Consider the following 21,341-nt stretch of genomic DNA (forward strand, 5'->3'; position numbering starts at 1 on the left):
TGCCACAGGAGTTCACCTGCCTCTTGCAAGTTCCCCACCAGTCTTTTTGAAAACCAAAGGCAGCATTTGCCTTCTGGAACATCTAAGACATTGCAATACCTGAGACTGTGGCAAGAAGGCAAATTGTTCTGGGGTTACTCCAGACTAGCAAAAGGTGTGTTTGTACTTCTGATCCTTGTGGCAGGAGGAAGAAGGGAAAAGATCAGAAAAAGAAAGTTGGGGAAAGATGAGGGGATAGATTGCTGAGAGACAGAAGAGAAGGGGACATTGCTGGTTAGAAAGAAAACAAGTGGGTTTTTTTTTGGTGTTGTGTTAATCTAGTTGTCCTGGGTGAAATCCAGTGGAGGCTGGCCAGCTTCCATTAGCTAAGCAGCCAGCCCACTGCATGTTCTGCTTGGGGATTGTTGTCTCATCTCTAGAGGCCCTCAAGACACCTGCTAGGGCTCTCTGCTACCAAGGCCAAGCATTGCACACCACTGAAAATATGCTTTGTTTATTCAAATGGAACTTCAGCAGGCTGAGGAGCTGGTGGACTGCTGTCAACAGCAGTCAATCTGTTTACCCAGAAAACAGGTGCAATGGAAGCAAGGGCTCTGCCCTCCCTCAGCACATAGCAGGACACTGGCAGCAGAAGGAAAGGGAAAAACCCCCAGGATAAGAGCAGTCTGAAGGATCAATAAGGCAAAGATGGAGATATTTCAATCTTCCCTCCCCAGCCCCTTTTTATCCCAGAGGATAAGATCCCACATTCACTCCTGACTGTGAGATAAGATGATGCTCTTTGGCATTAAGATCTTGCTAAAAAAGATGTATTTTTAGGACATTTTCCAGTGCAGTAGTCTCCTTCTGGACCACATCCCAGCGTTTTTCCTGCTCCACAGCCCCACACTCCAGCCATGCTGGATGACTGGTCACACATCAGCTGCAACTGTGGGATCCCAAGCTGTGAGGAGCCTGTAACACGCTGTCCAGAGCATGAGTCACTTGTTCCCCATGCAGGCTGCACACAAGGGGACAGGCCAGCCCTTGTTCTTCTCTTTAACCACTGCATTCACTCAACTTGGTTTGGAGCTAGCCACCTCTTCCACAGGCAGGCAGCACACCTCTCTCTGAGATAGCCCCTGCTGGCAGACATGATGTGTTTGGGAGGAAAGGGAAGGAGCAAGAAATCTCACCTTGCAAAGAAGGTTTTGTGACTTAAGTTCATTCCTCCAACATAAGCAATTGGAGAGAAACACAAGTCCAGAGATTCCACGCCTGGTCCTCTTTAGACAAAAAGCCAAAGAGATCCCAGGAGCAAATTGCCATGCCATGACTGCCAAATCAGAACAAAAGTACCAAGAAGAAAGAAGAAAGGCTTCTTGTGTGTCCCCACAATTCCAAATACAATACCCACAGGACTCTAACACATGCTAGAGCAAGAGTATAAATGGATGTTTAAATAGACTGTTGTCATCTAGTACATCTAACAAATCTAATCAGAAGTAACAAATGCTGCTAAAAGGCTGTTGCAGTGGCATCAGATGTAGCATTTAGGAGTCAATTTACAAACACTATCAGTTTCTTTCTTCCTTTTTGGATGTGTTCTGTTGATATTTCGTATCAGGTTCTGCTCCTGTCCCAATCCCTGTTGACTTCAGTCTGTGACCATGAAAACATCTGTCTGTCAGATCCCCTGCTTCCTAAGGGCAAAAGGGTAAAATTCACTGGTAAGAGGTGCTCAAATACCAATCCAGTGGATGCAGCATGAAATCTCAAAAATTAACAGTAAACAGAGCAATTTCCTGGCTGCTGCTGTGCCTCATGAGGGCATTCGCAGGCAGAAAACTGTAGTGGTAACAATCACTTTCAAGCACAAAGATGCACAGGAAATGTTAGGCACACATTTGAATGTGTGATAGTTAAGGATGTGACACAAAGCCTGCCGAAGCCAGTGGGTCTGAGAGCAGTCTTAGAAACAAAAATTTAGGTACTTTGTAGGAAAAAAAAGGGAAAAAAAGATCCATGATATATGATCCATGACTGCATACAGCTAAATACAGCTAAAGAGAACAGCTTTTCCTAATTATATTTATCAGGAGAATCTTTTTGATTTAAACACTTGCATAGCTATAACAATGTTATCTAATTTTGGCAGAGTGGAATGGAGTAGACTGACTAAAATTAGGTTTGCAAACATGCACTAAGAGACACAAGGCTTCACATGACTCATCCACATCTCTACTCACTGCCTCCCTGAGAGACTAATGGAGGGATCCTCAACAAGGGATCCTCAGCAAGGATGATAATTTTCTCAATAAAGGCAGGAGATTTAAAGTAACCATGTTATGAGCAATAAGAAGATACTGCATTTGCCTCAAGGCAGCACATTCATTTTCAGCAATAGAAAATCTCTTATGTGGAGATGGTACTTCTAAATATTTTCCTGAAAAGGTAGTTAAATCTGAATGAATGTGTTAAAGCCTATATATCCTCACCTCTTGCCACTGACTGGGAAGTCACATTATAAAACAGTGTGACAGGGAAATACAGACATAACTTTGTCCAGGAGGGGTCATTCAAAAGAAAACCACCTGAGTAGAAGCTGTTTCCAAAAGAAGAGTGTTGCAACTTTACTCCAGGAGTCTACCTATCCCCATTTTTTAGACAGTGAATCTTTTTGCCCAAGACACCCCAGTGTTAGCACAAGCCTAGGAAGAAACCCAGGTCTTTCCAGGCCCTGCTCCCTATCCATCCACCAAATCTTTCTGAAGCCCATCCTAACTCTGGGTCTCTGTAACAGTGGTGGGAATAAGAATAAACCTGACACTGCTCTGCACTGAAATGGTGAAGTTGCTGAGCTCAATACTTTCTACTTTCATCCTTCCAGCTCAGAGAAGAGCTCCTACATGCCATACATGCCTCATGTCTTCTAAAGGCTGGGAAGACACAACACTGCTATAACAAGGCTCTTATCAGTTTCTCCAAGACCACGCAAGCAGGCAGCAGGGATCCAGCACTCTGAGACACAGGAGGTCCCTGTGATGATGAATTCTAGAAAAGGTAAGCAGTTAATCAACACTGCACTGGCTGATGCATGCTGGTATAGGAAAGACAAACTGTTTAACTGACAAGGATGGCAGAAGGACAAACACCGTGTCCTTCCTGCAAACAAGAAGTCTGACTTCCAGTTCTGTGAGTACAACTCAGCCAAAATTATCATGGCACTAATAAACTGGCATCATGCCAACTCAGACACAAAGTTCAGCTTAGCTGGGTGCTGTCTGACCAGGTGAGCTTCACAGTCTCTGCACCACCCCTGGTGCCAGGAAGCATCAGACAACAGCTTAAAGATACACAGGCAACCACTGTCAGCCCCCCTGACAGCTGCAGAAGGTCTGACTAACACTTTGACTCAATGATAGATAGCTGATGGGCAGGGAATGCAGGCAGAAATTGCAACCCTGGGGCTAAAACTGGTGAACTGGCAGTTGGAGCAGCTCAGGGATGGACATAAAATGTACTTTTAGTCATGGGCTAAACTTCTGATACCACTTACCTATCTAGCTTCTATTCCAGGCTAGACTCCTGTAGCTTTATTCCAGTAATGGCTTCAAATTGGGCAGCCAGGAGAGGGAATAAGAAAATACCTGATCCTCCCTCTCCCCTCAGGCTCTTGGGTGTCTTCTGTTATGAGCTCCCACCTTGGGAACCAGGCAATACAGAACTGCCCTGGTCTTTGCATGGCCAGGGTGGGCTATGAAGAGCTTCTGATGCTGGAGGCTGCACTAGAGAACAGGCCTGTGTAAAGCAGGGGCCTTGTGATAATGAGGAAAGTTACTATATCATTGATTTAATTGGTGTAATTGAAGGCACCATGCCTCTTTTTATTGTAGGAAAATGAAAGAGTCACATCTCATTCTCTCTCCCACCTTATACCCAGAAATATAATGGCACCAAGATTTGACTGACTGGGAATAGCTCCATTTTCTCTGCAAGCAAAAAGTCAAGGAACTTTGTAGTTTTTAAAACGAAAACTGAGATTAGACCTGACATTTAGAAGCTTCCAAAACTGGCAGGCCCTAGGGCCAGGGACTTTGCAGTCCCGAGAGGGCAGCTGTGCAAATTCAAAGAAATGAAGTGCAAGGAAATTGCATAAGTTGACCTCCTCCTCTGCAGCGGAGAGAGAAAGCCCAACACTTCCATGCTTCACTGGGCAGGCATTCACAAAGATGAGTAAAATATTATGATCAAAATGTCTCCACAAGGAAACTCACGGAGGCAGCTGGTCTCCATCCCAGCTTAAAAAATTCAACTCTGCTGGTCCTGTAGAGGAGCAGGACCCTGACACAAGCATCTTACCTTCGGCTTTCTTTTCTTGTGTGGCTGCACAACACTTGTGTCTGTAGATGAATGAAGCCTCTTTGCACAGCCACTGTCATTTCACTTGCAGTCTCAGGCAGCAAGCTCACAGAGCAGAGCTGAGTCCAGCAAGCCAGTGAATGCATTTTCTGTCTTAAGGAACTGCAACACAGCATTTTCTGCCAGAAAGAAGGCTCACCCGAGCTCAGCACCTTTTTAACACATGCTTCCAGATGAAAAATATCTGCCACTATAATTAAGGGTAGGGTGCTTCACTAAATATTTCTTTTGTCAGCCATTCATTTGAAAACATGAGTTTGTTGCCACATTATGGCATTTCAATATTGGATTGCCCTCAACCAGAACATCTGTGTACTTCACCAGCTGCTTTAAACAACTGCCTTCTTTAAAACTAAGTGAAACAGATTATGTGTTTTATTACAGTCAGATTTCACTGTGAAGTTCATTGTCTCATGTGACACAGTTGGCAAGAAGAGAATTATCAATTCACTTCCAAATTAAACAAAAAACCAAAACTCAAACTTCTCTTATGAAAGGAACAGCAACTGCCACCTTATAATTGCAATAAAGATGTTATCACTGGAAGATTTAACATTATTTACATATTTATCTGCTTAGTATTTGCTAAGACATTCAGAAGCATGCCCCAGAATCCCACAGGTTCAGTCACTCTGCAGCTGGCAATACCAGGGAAGAAGAGATCAGGTCCTGGGACATGTGGCAATTGTAGCCTTTAACTCAACACAGGCTTGGTTGGAGTAACTATTAGCTCAGGATATTCATGTGCACTTTCCAGTGCACAGCAGTATCTCTCAGAGGAGTGAGATGCAAAAGCTTAGTCAGGTGTAAGAAGGGATATGGGATTTCTTGTCCCAGAGCTCAGCTTTTAAAACGAAAAGTCATCAGGTATCCTTGTGACAAAGGATTTAAAATTGGATACAATGGGCACATCTGCCCAAGTTTCCAGAAAGCATAAGCCATGTTTAAGGTCCATCCATATTTCTTGTTATTTCAATGATTAATGAATTATAAGCCAGATCCAGTGCAGGAATAAGGTAGTACTGCATGGAGAACATCTTCAGCTAATCTACAAAAAGCACAACAGTTTGAGACTTTGACAGGATCATGTAAACAGGAGCACAGGGATTATTTCTTGAAGGGAATTTCCTTTTCAGTGTTTGCAAACTACTGCACCAGTGAAACGAGGCTGCTCTAGGATGACATTTAAAACAAAGCAATTCATAAAAACAAGTGGTTTTAGGCAAATGTCAGCTATCCCAGCTTCATTAGCTAATTGATTCAAAGCATAAAGATAGTAAAACCCAAACAAGATGACAAAAGTTACACTGTCAGTGTAAGTCACAGACCAGGAGATCAGATACACTTTGACACATCCACTTTTGTGTTTCAGGTATTTAATACACCAGGAACCTTTTGAAATCCCCCAAAAATTCTCTCCACAACTTCTCCAGCATCCCAAAGGGCAGAGAGGTAGAACATGAAGGAAGCTATTCTCAGTTTTCCTCATCTGCATGGGTTTTACTATCCAGGAACAGCAGTCTTTGGACTTTTAAATACATCTTTCCCTCGGAAAGCTTCATGACAGCACAGAATTTCAGTAGTTTGGGTGCTATTATATATACATAATCAAGCCAAAGCACAACAAAATCACAGGGCACATCATACAACTTAACACAGAGAGAGAGCTTTTATAGACAGCCTGTATGGACACACAGGAGCACATCAGTCTGAGAATACTGATTTGGGTAGCCCTGTAGAAGTTGTCTTCAGATGGCTGTGTAAGCATTACAGGCACTGCATTCAAAAAATATTTCAAGGAGAATTTAAAGTAAACTGAAAGAAAAAGAACATCCCAGGGGATGTGGTAAGAATCAGGGTAACAATGAACTGAACCCCTAAAATGCTTCCTATAAGGGGGCAGTAGGTGTTCTTGTTGGAAGAGGTGCTTGTACCCAATCAGGAGTCAAGTTCTGTCTTGACTAACATCATGTTTTACAAGTTTATTGACTCCATTTCCTGCAATAAAGAGATGCATTCAAGCAATAAACCAAATTCAAAGCTGTGGTCTCACCCAAGTCAATAAGGCAGTACCTGGGTCATTCCCATGTTTCTACTCTAGAACTGTAGTTAAATCTAATGGACATTAAAACATGGGCCAGAAGCTGAAGGAAAGAAGGTAAGCTGAAAAGTGACACATGCAAAACCCCAGTATAAAAAAGACAAATTCCTGTAAGCCACAGTTTGAGCCAGACAAAATATTAGGGCCTCTTACACTCAGTTCTGAGTTCTGCTTCACCTTGTCCAGTCCAGACAACCTCTAAGTGTCAGTTCTTCATTTGGACTCCCTTAAAATCAGAAGAAATAAAAGTGTTTCTGGAGCATGCTTCATCTGCTCCTAAAGTAGGTGGCTAAAACAGGTCAGAGGAATCACGTTAGCAGCAGTTTTTTCTCTCCATTGATTACACAAGGAGCCCACAGGGACCAGGACGGATGTAGACAATCAGAGTTAGGAGAAATGAAGCTCATCCCAGACATCTGCACAACTGCATCCACAGCACTACTAATCCTCTCATGGCTGAAAGTGGGACTAATTTCCACTGCAGAAAAAAGACAAAAGTAGAAGACAACCAGCTTTCTGAAGAGTGATCTCAAATGTGAATTCCCAACATGGCAAGGTCTTTCCATTTCAAACATTTGAATTAAGCTCATGGGTTGAAAGAGTCTGAGCACGTTCCCTATTCCCAGCACCACATCTAATCTGGAATCTGACCTCTGGCATTTTATTTAACCTTACTTTTCCTACTAACAGCAAAGCAGGGGTAATTTTAACATCTCTGCCAGAACGCTGAGTTACTTGATGAACATCTTTAAAGTGTTCTGGGATTTCTGTGCTCCTCATCAAAACAGTGATACTATTAACTATTATATGAACACTATTATGATTACCATTACAAAGACAGCATTTTTCTGATATTTACCTTTAAAACAGCTGATACTAATTTTCATGTGCTTTTTTTTGAACAGTCCTTCTCAGTCACATTCCCATGCCTATTTCTCTGGGATTTGTGTCTTCTGATCTGACACTTTGCAGGTTTATCACCAAATTCCCTTTTCCTGTTGTCTGTTAAAGTCATGCACTAATGGAAAAAAATCATTCTTTGCTTTCTGCCTAAATATATCTATATAGAAATAGATCTCTCCATTTATATAAAAGCCCACACATTCTGTCATTAAGTGTAGCAGACAAATAGATTTGAATTGCAGTAGTGTAAATAAACATTCAGCCTTCTCACAAATCTAATGGGCAGATATAAATAAGTCCTGTCTAGAAGCCACAATTGAATCACTATACACAGTAACTTGGGCTAGAAATCAAAACAAAGTGTCATTATCTCCATCCCCTATACTCACAACCCCAGCAGGGAGATTTCAAGGAAATTGCTCACATAATACAAACTTTCATTTACAGAACAATGTAGAAACACACTTACAAAACTATCTCAGTGTGTTTATGTACATATATACACATTCAGTCATGTTTCAGAGGGAAGGCATCCTTGGATGGGGGAGAGCCCTAGAGCAGGGCTTGGACCTCACTCATCAGTGCCACTCCCGGGATTTAGGACACTCTGGACCTCAATTTCTCTGCCTTTAATAACTGGTCTGGGGACAGCTCCCCATGTCCATGGGCACAGAGGTACCATGTCTGGCAGCAGCTGCACTAAACCCCAGCATTAAGGACAAATAATCAGCTCTATGGCACAACTGTCAGATTGGATCCCCCCTTGAATCTTCAGTGATTTGGGACTTTATATTAGAGTCTGCATGCTGGACACCAACTAAGGAAACCCAGATGACTCCTCCAGCCCAAGCTCCTGGATGGATGGCTTCCCTTGATGTGCATTTCTGGGGATTGCAGTGAGAGGTGCAGTTCCAGCCAACTCAGGGCACCTGCACTGCCCCACGTCCCCACCAGCTCTGTCCCCGCTTGCCTTGGCTGGCTTGAACATCGAAGTAAAATTCAAACTGACAAGCAACACCTGTCTCCACAGCTATTTTCCACACCCACCTACATCTAGTCCTTGCTTCATTGCCTTCTTTAAAGTTTAATAAAGGTTTCAGTGAGCAGTCTTAGTCAAGTTGCTGACTCTTTTTTTTAATGCTTCCATGACTGAGCTCAGACATCAGAAGGAATCTGGGTTTAAGTAATCTGCTCACAAAGAAAGCCCTGGAAATATGCTTTCTGCTCATCATCACCTTAAACCACAAGTGCAAATCTGCAGTACGGTGCATTTTTCCTAGGTAGAATCATGAGGGCATGGTTTTGCTCCTCTTGCATTGGATTTTCTCAAAAGCTCCTCTCCCAGATGGACTCTGTAAATCAGGATATATATCTCAAAATGCATTCTTAAAATTCAACTTCCTATTCATGGTACCCACCAAAATGCTCAGTATCATCCTTTTGGAGTACAGAGAAACAACTAAAAGATGCAGCAGTTTGTAGATTAGTTGTTTTAATTTAAACACATGTAATTTACAAGTATGCAAACTGACTGTAAAGATTTGAAAACTTCTGAGAAATTCTGAGAAAGCACCATTAACTTTACTTTGGAATCATGGCCAGCTGAGTGCTGTACTTGGATCACAGCATATACTGGGGAAGCTGATGGGCTAAAGGCCCAAGAAGTAATATGGTATCAGGCTCTTGGAGTTTGGTGGAACCCCAAGGGTGTCAATCCCTGTGTGTGACACCAAGGCAGAGCTCAGGCTCTCACCCTCACCATCACCAAGCCAACCTCAGATACTTCAGACAGAATAAACCAAAAAAGCAAAGGAAAACACATTCCAGACCTCAAGAGCCAAATTCTGCATCTACAGGGAAAACCAGTCTGACCCTTTGCTTTCCCCCACCCACACACAAGAGCAGCCAGCTGAAATCCCCAGGATTTGGCAGTCGAGGTTATCCTGATGCAGACCCGGAGCACACAAGTGTGCCTGGAGCTCAGAAGGAACGTGGGAAGCTGCAGGGACTGAGCTCACACCCACACCCAAGGCCTGTGCATTTGCAGGCACAGATGTGACCCTTTCTGGGGAGAGACAATTGCATCTGAAAGGAGCAGAACTGCAGTGGGAGCTGAGGTGATGACAAGTGTACTGTGTCCCCTCTGAACAAACCTCTCCACTTCCTAAGTCTTCATGCTAGGAAACCACATTGTCTTTCAGGATTGATTTTTCTCTTACTTCGACCTTCAAAAGTAGGATATTGTTACATCTTGGTCAGCAATGTCAGGATTTTCTGCAATAAATCAGACATCGTTTTCATGTCAAATTACCCAGATACCTTACATGGGCTGTGCCCTGTGGGTACTTCATTTTCACCTTCTTCTTTAATAACACGTTTTCTTCCTTCTCCTTTACACACTGAACTTTATAAATAGTTTAAATAAATGCCTCTCCTTGTTTAATGAGCTTGTGCTGTCTGAGTGAGCTTTGAAAATGCCATTGGTTATGTGGAGTAGTTAAAAATTACCATAGGGGAGCTACTGACATGAGTGCATTACCTCTTATTAGTACTAATAATCTTGCCTAACAAGCCAGTAGAGTCTTTGAAGTCTCATCCTCAAGCTTTGAGATTGATCCTTTTCCAAAAGTGGTGGTGGTGGGTTTTTCCCCATCCTTTATATTACTAGTACTTAGTACTCCTAAATCCTGTGCTGCTTCTCTTGCAACAAAATTGCCCCAGTACCATAACAGGACCAGTCCAGTTGCACTCTACAACAGTGTTAGAGCCAAAATGCCTGCTCCACTCATTCTGCAATACACACAGGCAGACTTAGAACCACATTTTCCACACTCTCCATCACTGAAAAACAAACAGAAACTTTCAAATCATTCAAACACTCCACATCTATGTGAGCCCTTAAAGACAAAGGCCAATTTTCTACATAAATAGCATCCAGCTGGTCCTCCTCCCTGTAATAATCAGAGCTGATACATGCTCTTGTGAAAATCTGATCCATGTAAAATGCATTTTTCTTCATTTTTGAAATATGGTTCTTAGATTTCCATTCCCCAATTAAAACAAGAATGTGACTTTGATCTCAAATAATTTGCAATGCATGTCAAAAAGAGTCTTATCTGTTACATCCATGTTAACATCACTTCATAAGAAACAGCTCCTTGGCAAACAGCAGCTAAGCTGTGATGGCTGGGCAGAACAGTGTTAACTACACGAAATGGCATCAAAAAGTGCTGTCTCATGAAGCAAAGACAATCTGCAAAGCTGGCAGGAATACTTATTTTATTATAAAAATTCGTAGAGTCTGAAGAAAGAACAAGCTTTTTGATATAAAACCATCCTCCAGTCTGAAAAAAATAAGTTTCAATCATCTCTTTCCCTAAATTTTTACCTGTCTTTTTCTCCTTTTATCTCCTTTCAGCCTGTTCTTTTCTCTGTCTCTTTCCCTCCCATGGACAAACTTAATGGGAAGTTAGTCTGAGGCTTTACACCACAAGGATTAAAATGGATCACAGGAAGAAGCCCCATATCCTCTATCTGCCTTATGAATAGCAGAAATAACAAGATAGCAATTTTATCCATTTGGCCTTGTTGCACAAGAAAAGGCACGAAGGAATTCAGACACCCGTGATGTCCTGTAGCTGAAAATATGGACAAGGACAGAGATAATGAGCATCTCTGGGAGACACCAGGATATTGAAACCAAGCATCCACCCCTATGAAGCAGGCACTGCAGGCAGGAAGCATTGGGCAGCAGCTGTTTTCCAAGAAAGTTCAGCTGAAATGCTTCAAGTCTTTATAGACTTCATACTAAGGCTTAGAAAACACAGGACTGAGAATGACTTGCTCTAATGGATGCCCATAGGTGGATTAAAAAAATTATCATAAATTCTGTTATTTAAAGAAGCCATCTGTACTCGTGTTTGTTTCAATTTTAAAGACTGACATCAATTTCCATGTGCCTTGATAACTACCTTCAGTTCTGAAAAGTGTGTCTGGATCCTCATTAAACAACAGCAGACACTCTTGTTTGTAAATATTACCACAAGGTTGGTTAAAAAAGGAGGGAGGCCAAACATGTTTTGGAGATGAGAGAGAGAGAGTTAAAAAAAAGGGAGAAGGGGATAAACATGTTTTGGAGATGAGAGAGACAAGATAAAAATGCAAAAACATGCTATCATGCCTAGAAGGCAAAGGGAACAGAGAGGAAATTCCTTGGGTTTGGAAATGAATTGCACTGCAGATCTCAGGTAGGTGAACCAAGCCTTTGGCACCAGTGAGACTGGTGCCCTGTAGGGTTTGCAGTTCAACAGGAGAAAAGAAGGGAACCACTCTTCCAAAGACAGCTCCCTGTTTAAGGCACTAAATACACACATCACAGACAATTTACACTGATTTAACTGTGACTGGAAATTACCTCCTACATAGACAGTGGAGCTCCTCCAATCCAATGAATATCCTGGGATAAATCTCCTTTCATATTTATATTTGGGATAAGAATATATGCCCAAGCATCAGAATTTTTCTCCCTTAAAATCTGGCCAAACCTGACTCTACCACCTCTAACAAAGAGTCTCTATCTATTTTCCTCTTCAGTAGAAATACTTCAACATAGCCACTATGAGAATAGTGTGTGCTTATCTTCATTTCCAGCAACAGCATTCTCACATTACTTTCTTAGAAGCATTTCTCTCCTTCTCTTCAAATGCCTGTGTGCTAAACCACTGAAATATGTGGCAACTGCAGTGTCAGTTGTCACAGGGAAAAATATGTCAGCAAAAACATTTGATTCAATCTGCTGTTAAAGGAAGCAACATTTCCTCAGGGTGTATGCCTTGTGTGGATAAATAACAACTGTCCAAAATCCAAGGATCTAAAATCAATTTCCAATATCAAAGAGCAGATTTGAGGCAATCACCTTCAGCAAAAGAAAAATGCAAAAATAACTCCTTTTCCTCCTTTTTTATTTTAGTACAAGTTGGTTTTGGAAAAAAATAAATATTAGTCTCTCAGTCACAAAATGAAGGATGAAGGATTACATAAAGGGTATTGTAGATCTCATTGGGACCATAATTTTCCACCCAGGCTTCTGCATTTTCTCTGATGAGATGCATTATATGGAATATTAACATTTCCATATTGAACAACTAGACTTGCCAATTCCTGCAGATAATAAAAAACTTCTGTCTCAACAATGTGTTTTTACCAAATTTCATGTTCAGCACAAAAGGACATCAGCCTCTTGGGAGAGTCCAGAGGAGGTTGTAAAGATCATTCAAGAGTTGGAGCACCTCTCTTGCAAAGACAGGCTGAGAGAATTGGGGCTGTTCAGCCTGGAGAAGTCTCTGGGGACACCTTACAGCACCTTCCAGAACCTAGAGGGGCTGCAAGCAACAGGGAGAGGGTCTTTCTACAAGGGCATGGAGTGATAGAACAAGGAAAGTGCTTCAGACTGAGAGGGAATGTTTAGTTTAGGTATCAGGAAGAAATTTTTCACTGTGAGGGTGGTGAGGCACTGGCACGGGCTGTCCAGAGAAGCTGTGGCTGCCCCATCCCTGGAAGTGTTCCAGGCCAGGTTGGAAGTTGTTTTCAGTAACCTGGTCTAGTGGGAGGCGTCCCTGCCCATGAATGGGGGGATTGAACTAGTTGGTCTTTAAGGTCCCTTCAGCCCAAACCATTCCATGATTCTGTGAATTTGTGAGTATCCACGAGAGGACAGAAGGGAGAACATAAGCAGCTGGTGGTTCACTGGTGGACACTATTGCAGAGAAAGCACTGAGCAAGCACTGAGAGACTTGGCCAGCCTGCAGCTTCCAGGCTCACATATTATTTGTGGTTATTTTTTAAGCACCTACAGGATATTTTGAACATGATATACATTTGGAGAGTTCAGCTATGCAGGTCAGAAGATCCTGCAACTAATTATGGTCTGCCAAGATACCATCCTTGAATTTCCTTCTTTTTAAACCTGCTTTCTCCCTTTCATTTTAACACCTTTTGAACTCAGAAACAATCACTCCTCAAATTTTTCCCCTCTTGTCGGAAAAAGATTAACTACACCATTTGGCGTGTTTTTCACTAGCTGCTCCCTCTAACCTGGAAGATCAGAGTCACCAACTTGGAACAACAATTTGTTCCACTTTTCTGTAGTGCTGCAATCCCATTACACCTCTACACAGAAGCTACACTCCTGTAGCAACTTGAAATAATCTTTTGGCAACTCTTCTGATGCTTCTTACTCGTCAATATGATCATATTTCTTGCAGCAAGGAACAGGAATCCTTTTCTATTGTCACAGATTCACAGAATGGTTTCAGTTGGAAGGGACCTTAAAGATCATCTAGTTCCAATCTCCCTGCCATGGACACCTTCCATGTTCTTGGGATTGCCCTGAACCAGGTGCAGGACCTTGCATTTGGCCTTGCTGATCTCCATGAGGTTCACATGGACCCACTTCTCAAGTCTGGCAAGGCCCCTTCCCTCCAGTGTGCTGACTGCACACAGCTTGGTGTCACTGGCAAACCCACTGAGGGTGTGCTCAATCCCACTGTCAGTGCTGCCAGCAAACATGTGAGCAGTGCCAATTCCAACACTGACCCCTGAGAGCACCACTCAGCACTGGTGTGCACTCTCACATCAAGCTGTTGACCACAGCTCTTTGAGTGTGACCATCCAGCCAATTTCTCAACCCTCGAGCTGTCCATCCGTCACCTCTCCAGTTTAGAGTCAAGGGTGCAGGACAGTGTCAAACACTGGCACAAATCCAGGCAGATTATGACAATCACTCCTCCCTTATCCACCAACACTGTAACCTCACTGAAGAAGGCTTCCATATTTGCCAGGGACAATTCACCCTTAGTGAAGCCATGCTGGCTGTCACCTCACCTACAGCTTCCTAAAGCTGCTTGACTATTCAAATTGCAGTGTCACTTCTGAAAATTGGGATTGTTTAAAAGGCCTCATTTTTTAGGAATTTTCAGCAGGAAAAGCTACTGCAGACAGGCCTGCATCCCTTTGTAGCACCAGCCTTTTGTCCCTTTGATAAATCATCTTACTGCTCGTTGGGGAAGGAGGAAGGAAAAACCACCTGTCTTTTACTGTAATATCTGTCTTTACAAAATGCTCATGCTTGTCCTTTATACAGTTCTTTAATAAACATGCCAGGTACCCTGGAGACATCTACACTGTCAGCAGTGAAAATACAGAATCATAGAATATCTTATGTTAGAAAGGAACCATAAGTACCATCGAGTCAAATTTCCTGCTCCTTGCAGGACTACCAAAAACTAAACCATGTGACTAAGAGCATTGTCCAGGCACTCCTTGAACTCTGACAGGTTTGGTGCTGTGACCACTTCCCTGAGGAACTGTTCCAGTGACCCACCATCCTCTCAGTGAAGAATGTTTTCCTAAAGTCCAGTATGAACTTCCCCTGCTGCAGCTTCACTCCATTTCCTTGTGTCCTTTTGTTGGTCACTAGAGAGAGGAGAATGCTGCTCTCAAAATCAGAGCAGGCAAGTGATGGGCACCTGCCACCAGAATTCATTTTTGCAGAATCACGTTAAAACCAAAATTCTTCACTAATGTAGTGTATTCAGGTTGGTTTTTTGTTGGTTTTTTTTGTTTGTTTTTTTTTTGACAGCAGCAAATGCAGCTTAAACATCAGAATTCCTGTATGCTGATCCAATTGTGCAGCTAAACTCAGCCATGAAATGCTTGTAGGCACAATAAACTCAATGCCTTCATCTGCCCAAAGACACAGGGATCACCTGCTCCCAGAGGACACCTTCCAATGCTGCTGTTGCCTTGGGGATCAGCAGGTGAGAGGCTCTCCCTAAGGTTGGTTTTTTTGCTGGATTTTTTTTTGTTTGACAGCAGCAAATGCAGCTTAAACATCAGAATTCCTGTATGCTGATCCAATTGTGCAGCTAAACTCAGCCATGAAATGCTTGTAGGCACAATAAACTCAATGCCTTCATCTGCCCAAAGACACAGGGATCACCTGCTCCCAGAGGACACCTTCCAATGCTGCTGTTGCCTTGGGGATCAGCAGGTGAGAGGCTCTCCCTGCACCATGGCAGCCAAATGCTCTACGTTCATTCTGAGCTTTGCTTTCTATTCATCGGTGGGTTTCAGCTCCTCTGCTCAGAGCCAGCTCTCTCTTTTGAGAGACTCATCTTCCTTCCTGTAGCGTTCTCAGTTGTGCTGGTTGGATGGGGGAAGAGGAGATGTAGTTAAAAATACTGCGAGGCTGTGGTGGGCGGTGTAGCAGAAATAGACAGACACCAGCTCACTGCAAAGAATACCAAGTAATATCCCAGAAAGATAAAGGCATAGCAACAAAAGAAAAGAAAATGCATTTGTGTTCTGCCACTAGAGAGCTAAATCTGGGTGGAAGATACCAAATGAGGAGTACTGCTGGTGGCTAAGTGCACCATCTTCCTGATGGCTTCACGTGCAAAGTCATCTTACAGCAGGGTGGTCAGCAGCAGATCATAAAAGCACGGCTTATGGACAATCCTGCCTCAAATTATAGCCCAAATGTATGTGATGTTTGGGGTTTATGAAGGCAGTGCAGGAATCAGCAATAAAATGGGCCCAACCCACAGCACACAGAAACCAGAAACCCATATGGATTGAGAAGGGGCTTAGCTCCATTAACCCTGCTTTAAAAGCAAAGTTTTTCAGGGGATATTAGGTTCTTTCCAAGAGGAAGATAAACCAAGCTTGGCTGATACAAGAAGCTGTGAGATTATTCTATGGATTTACTCCCTATTTTTCAGAGGCTTAAGCCTCTCTTCATGCAGCCAGTAACCACACAGGAAAGATTTCATCCCGAAGGGCTTTACAAATAAGTTTTTCACAAACAATACACCAGAGTCACTTACAGTCTTTAAGTGAGAGAATTCTTCAGAGAGGTCCAGCAGCTGCTTAACACTTCACAAAAATAACCTGGCACCATTTCACCAGAGAAGTGATGATGGCTTCATCAAAATGAAATCAGGGGGGAACTTGGGTGGCCTGATTGCAGGGATGCCTTTTGGCATAGGCTCAGGGTGCCACAGCCCATACCACCCTTCTGGGGAGGCCTGCAGGTCTGGAAGGGCCAGTGGAGACAGAAAAAAAAAAGAGCAGAGTAACACAGAGAGATGTCATGGTTGGGTGTGCATGAGCAGGCAGTGCTGGGATCACCAGGATGGCTGTGCATGAGCAGGCAGTGCTGGGATCACCAGGATGGGTGTGGATGAGCAGGCAGTGATGGGCTCTCCTCTTCTGGGGACACTTGGGTACTCAAGGCCTGTGGGTGCCCTGGAGGATGGAAACAGCCCTGCTGCTGCAACACACACATGGCATCAACTTCAGGCAAGAGTCAAGGAGAGAGATGAGTGCAAGCCTGTGTTTTGGGCACATGGAAGACAGGGACCTTCAAAAGAGAGTGGGGCAACCCTGGAGCCAGGGCCCTTAGGCCAGAGTGCCCTCTGCTGCTACAGCCACTTTGCTTCCAGGAGCCCATGGCAGGGAGGCTTCCACCCCACTGCTCAACTAGCCCTCGTTTTAATCTTTATCTTGCAAGACTTGTTTTGATGCCATCAAAATCTAAAATAGCCACAGGCACGAGAATAATCATACCATCAAAAAAACCCATCAACACGCAGATGCAACCTCAACAAAACACCATGGAAATTCCTAATAACATAAATGCCATTTAAATGCTGCCATACAGAAACGCCAGCCCTACCAGTGCAAAATTTAAAAGAAAATGTCTAGCAGTCTGCACATCAGATGTTAATACTATTTTCAAATCAAGTCTAAGACAGGATGACACATAATTTAATAAGCCTAATGGGTGTGTAATCAGCATTTGACCATTCCTGCCATAAAACTAGGTGTCATTCTGGCCCAGGATGTCTAGGAAAGCCACTGAAAGACAGCTAAGGCTTTTAAAGCAGAATTTTAAAAACATCTTTTTTTTTCCTCATTGTAGATTTATTGAGAATTTCACTCAATTAAGAATAGGACCCAATGAACTGGCAGAAATACAACTCTGTGGGCACAGTAAGTAGCACAGTAAGTTTGGGGCCCATTTGCACCTTAATTTACTGCCAACAATCAGCAATGTCAAGATTCCAAGCAGCTCCTGACAGCCCTGACAACAGCAGTTACACAGCATTATCTAGTCTTCCAGTAAAATCCTTCCCCTCAGACAGCATTCATGCTGCATTTCACAACAGGAGGAATATACACAGTCAGCCTGGATCTCCTCAGCCCTTGCAGCTGGAATCAGAACATTTTGGGGAGTGGGGGTGTCCTGTACCTGCTTTTGCTGCTTTTGCCACCACTCACACATAGAACTGAGCAGCAAGTCACAAAATAATGGAAATTCCCAATATATTTGCCCAACAAAAGGCAGAAATAATGTTAAGAATATATAATCTGAGGGTAGAAAGTTTCATTTTAAGATATTTGATAAAGAATGCTCATTGTGTTTAGAAAAAAGAATCCATTATCTCCTCTAGTTACATACTTGGTCAAACAAACCATTTTTTGACTCAAAAAGAAAGGTATTTTTAAGATACATTATAGAATAACAATATACAGACAAATGTATCATAAGATGATGCTTAGTGCTGTTTCAACATTGTCACCATTTTATCTGGACAGTTTTATAACACAAGTTATAACAACTGAACACATTAGCAAAAATTTTTTTTTACAAAAAGTGAGACACTCCCTACCCCACAACTACTGACCAGAATTTTTTCAAGTCCAAACTGCATTAGGAAAATTATTGTCTGTTAGTGAGGGTAGAAATTCTATTTTGTGTCTTCAAATGTCTGTTGAGGTTTTAATAGACCTCAATACTTGCATAAGGATGGAGTTATACTGGGGGTGGGGATGGAGGAGGAGAGGGGGCAGAGGCAATACTAAGCAGAACCAATATCAAATAAAAAGTGCTAATTTATATTCTAACAATCACAGTTGCTCAAATGTTTGCAAACTACAAACCAACCCCAGCAAACTAAACAATATTCTTATTTTTAATATAATTCATACAGAATTCTGCAGCAACAAGGTTATAAAAAAGACATGTATACTCTGCAGCAGCATAAAATATAATCCTATGTACAATCCAAGCATCAATTTTCTCTTCTCTATCACCATCAGTATTTTATCTTGAAGGAGCATCTGTCAGATTCTCCAGAACTAAAAATAGCAAAGACCCTTTTAAAGAGAACAGTTTCTGGTTTATATTTATAACTACCCTGTACTCGCTGTTTCTGGCTGCATGGCTATGAAATTTGTGCACGATATAATCAATTACCCAGCTTTGCACTTCATCATGCAGTTAAGCTACCGTCACCTGCAACGAACCCTCCAAGCACTTTTCCCCATGCACAGGGCAGAGAATCTAAAACGCAATAAATATCTGCACATTGAACAACTAACTGTAGAGCTGACTGACATTACACAGCAAAAACCCTGTGAGAACAAAAACCAAGCACACTGATGTATAAAACAGAGAGCCTACCTGAATTCTTCAAATGCATACATGGCCTAGCAACTACACAAATGCTCTGAAATGTAAAATAATCTTCTTAACGTGCAGAGGACCATTTAGTTTGTCAAACTGCAGCAAAATGCATAATGACGAGACAGTATATTTGGAATATTCTGAGGAGAAAGGGTATGCAGATACTGGCCTGCAGCCTACAGCTCAGCCAGCTGCTGACAAGCAGCAGCTAACAGGAAAAGGCGATAGAGTACCATGTGATCATTCCTGCAAGTCTGATTAATGCAGTATACTCCAAGAATACAGGCTGATATCTTTATTATTCAAGCCAAATAAGTCAAATACGGTACACGACAGGGTTCACAGCTAAATTATCATTCACATGCTACATCAAAATCAGCAAGCGCAAGCAGAGGATAATAAAAAACTAAATATATATCGTAACCAAAGAGATTAATTAGGCCCATTCAAGCTGATTTTCTTACCTTGTAGTGATATTTTAGTCTGTTTTTATTCATCTAAACCATCAGAGATGGAACAAAAGACTGCATCCACAAACCTCCCCTTCCATGAATGCCAGAACATTTAAAGTAGTTTATCTGCTAGAAATCATTTCCTCTGTAGTCTATTCCCAACCACTTTAACTCCTTCAGCCCTGAACTCATTGCCATAAACCCTGTTTGCAGTGCCATGCGGGCTTTTTTGGGTTTGCAGGGTTAACACCAAGAAATCGCAGCAGTGCAACTGAACGAGGTGGGATAGGAGCCAAAGGAATCAGATCTGCGAGATCACAGAAGGGAGACAGGGATGAGCAAAGTTGAGCATTTCGTGGCATTGCAGTGTGCAGGCGAGGATGCTTCAGCTGCCTAGCAACAGCGCACGCAATCTCCATGGCAACAGCGCAGCCAGCGCAGGGGGCAGAGCATCCCTGCGCACCCCAGGGGCGACACGCGGGGACAACCTCGGTGGCACGGCCACCCACCCCGTGCCGGCCCCTCCCGGGAAGCGGGAGCCGGCGGGATCAGCCCCGAGCCGCTGCGGGAAGCGCACGGCCACGCTGCTGGAGCGGCCCGGCGATGGAGGCACCTCTGCTGCTGGAAACAACACGGCAGCGAGGCGTGCAGAGCGCAAACACCGCTCACAGTGCTGGGGAACACACCCCACAGGGCAGGAGCCAGAGCTCCCATCCCCGGAGCAGCCCCTCGGAAATTCTGGACCTGCAGGAATCACACTCCCATCACCCGTGTGCTCAGGGGTTGTATGGGTGTTAGCCATGAGACTGGGGGGACACTGCCCAGGCAACCAAAGTCAGCCTCAGCATCAGCCACCACAGCCTGGGGCCACCCAGGGGTGCCAGCACTGGCCAGAGACAGGCTCTGCCAGTCACCTGCAGGCTAGAGAGCAGGTGAACGGTGAGGACTGCTGGAAATGAGGAGATTCAATCCTGGGAAATCAACCCCAGCCCTGGGAAAGCGAGAGAATGGGGCAGTGGGAGACCATGCTGCCTGGGAAAGTCACAAAGCTCCCTCTGGGGCTGCTCCCCTACTCGACTTGTCTCTTTCACTGCTAGGGCTGGTTTCTGGCACAGGGAAACACATGGAGGATTTTGGCTGGAGTTTGAAATATCCAAACCCAACTACAGCTCCTGAGGCTCACTACGCTCTAGGGCAATGGCTGTCCCATTGAGCTGTGGGATTTGGAGGCTGGAAAAAGCATCCAAAGGGTACAGACTGCCACATCTCCTAGACACAGTGACTGGGACAGGCCATGGTAACTGTGGCATCTGATCTCATGCTGAGAAACACAGGCAAAAAGGGCTGGAATGAAAGGAAAAGGCACTCATGGCAAAAAAACCCCAGCACTGGAAACAAAAAAAAAAATTCCACATTTATTTGAGATATGGTGTTTTTAATGTAGTAGTGACCTTGGCTTTCATTTTCTTTCCTTTAAACAAATGTGATAGTGTTAAGTGACAATAAAGGCACGCTGTAGGAACACTAAAACACATGCAGTCACACCATCTGACAGAAATTAATTCTTCCACAAGCATCCAGCACGAGCAGGACTGCAAGGTAGGTGATTCTGGCTACAGCCTAATAAAAGATTAAAACTGGCAGAGAGGAGAACAGCGCAACCATCAAAAGAAGCCACCTGCCATATTTAGGCTGAACTTAGCACAAGTATGCTCACTGTACACAGCACCCAAGCAGCTGGGCACAGGAGAGGCACCCCCTGCAAGCAACTGTGCTCCTGACCTTGCTCCTTTATACCTTCAGAGATCCCTCATGGGGAAGGACGGAATTCTGAGGAAATAGTTTTATGCCTTCAGAGCTAGCCAAGATCCCTCATGGGGAAGGACGGAATTCTGAACTTCTGTTTTTTCATGCTCACCACAATTTTCCTCTAACTTGAATCAAGTGGAAGAGG

General features: G+C 43.4%; 1 protein-coding gene across 5 annotated transcripts in view; it reads right to left on the reverse strand.

The window, feature by feature from the left end:
* The window catches only part of EVL (Enah/Vasp-like), a 118,271-nt gene extending 98,538 nt beyond the window's left edge, over nucleotides 1-19,733 (reverse strand). For 2 of the 5 annotated variants that reach the window (XM_039712746.1, XM_039712743.1), the window contains exon 1: nucleotides 18,933-19,127. In XM_039712746.1, coding sequence (XP_039568680.1) covers nucleotides 18,933-18,955 — 23 coding nt within the window. In that variant the 5' untranslated portion in view covers nucleotides 18,956-19,127. Of the gene's footprint in view, nucleotides 1-18,932; nucleotides 19,159-19,399 lie in introns of those variants that run through there. The other 3 variants (XM_039712745.1, XM_039712749.1, XM_039712748.1) reach the window with 3 other exon arrangements.
* Nucleotides 19,734-21,341: the final 1,608 nt, after the last annotated feature.

The sequence above is a fragment of the Passer montanus genome, unplaced genomic scaffold, assembly GCF_014805655.1.
Source record: "Passer montanus isolate IOZ18808 unplaced genomic scaffold, ASM1480565v1 scaffold27, whole genome shotgun sequence".
Lineage (NCBI taxonomy): Eukaryota > Metazoa > Chordata > Aves > Passeriformes > Passeridae > Passer > Passer montanus.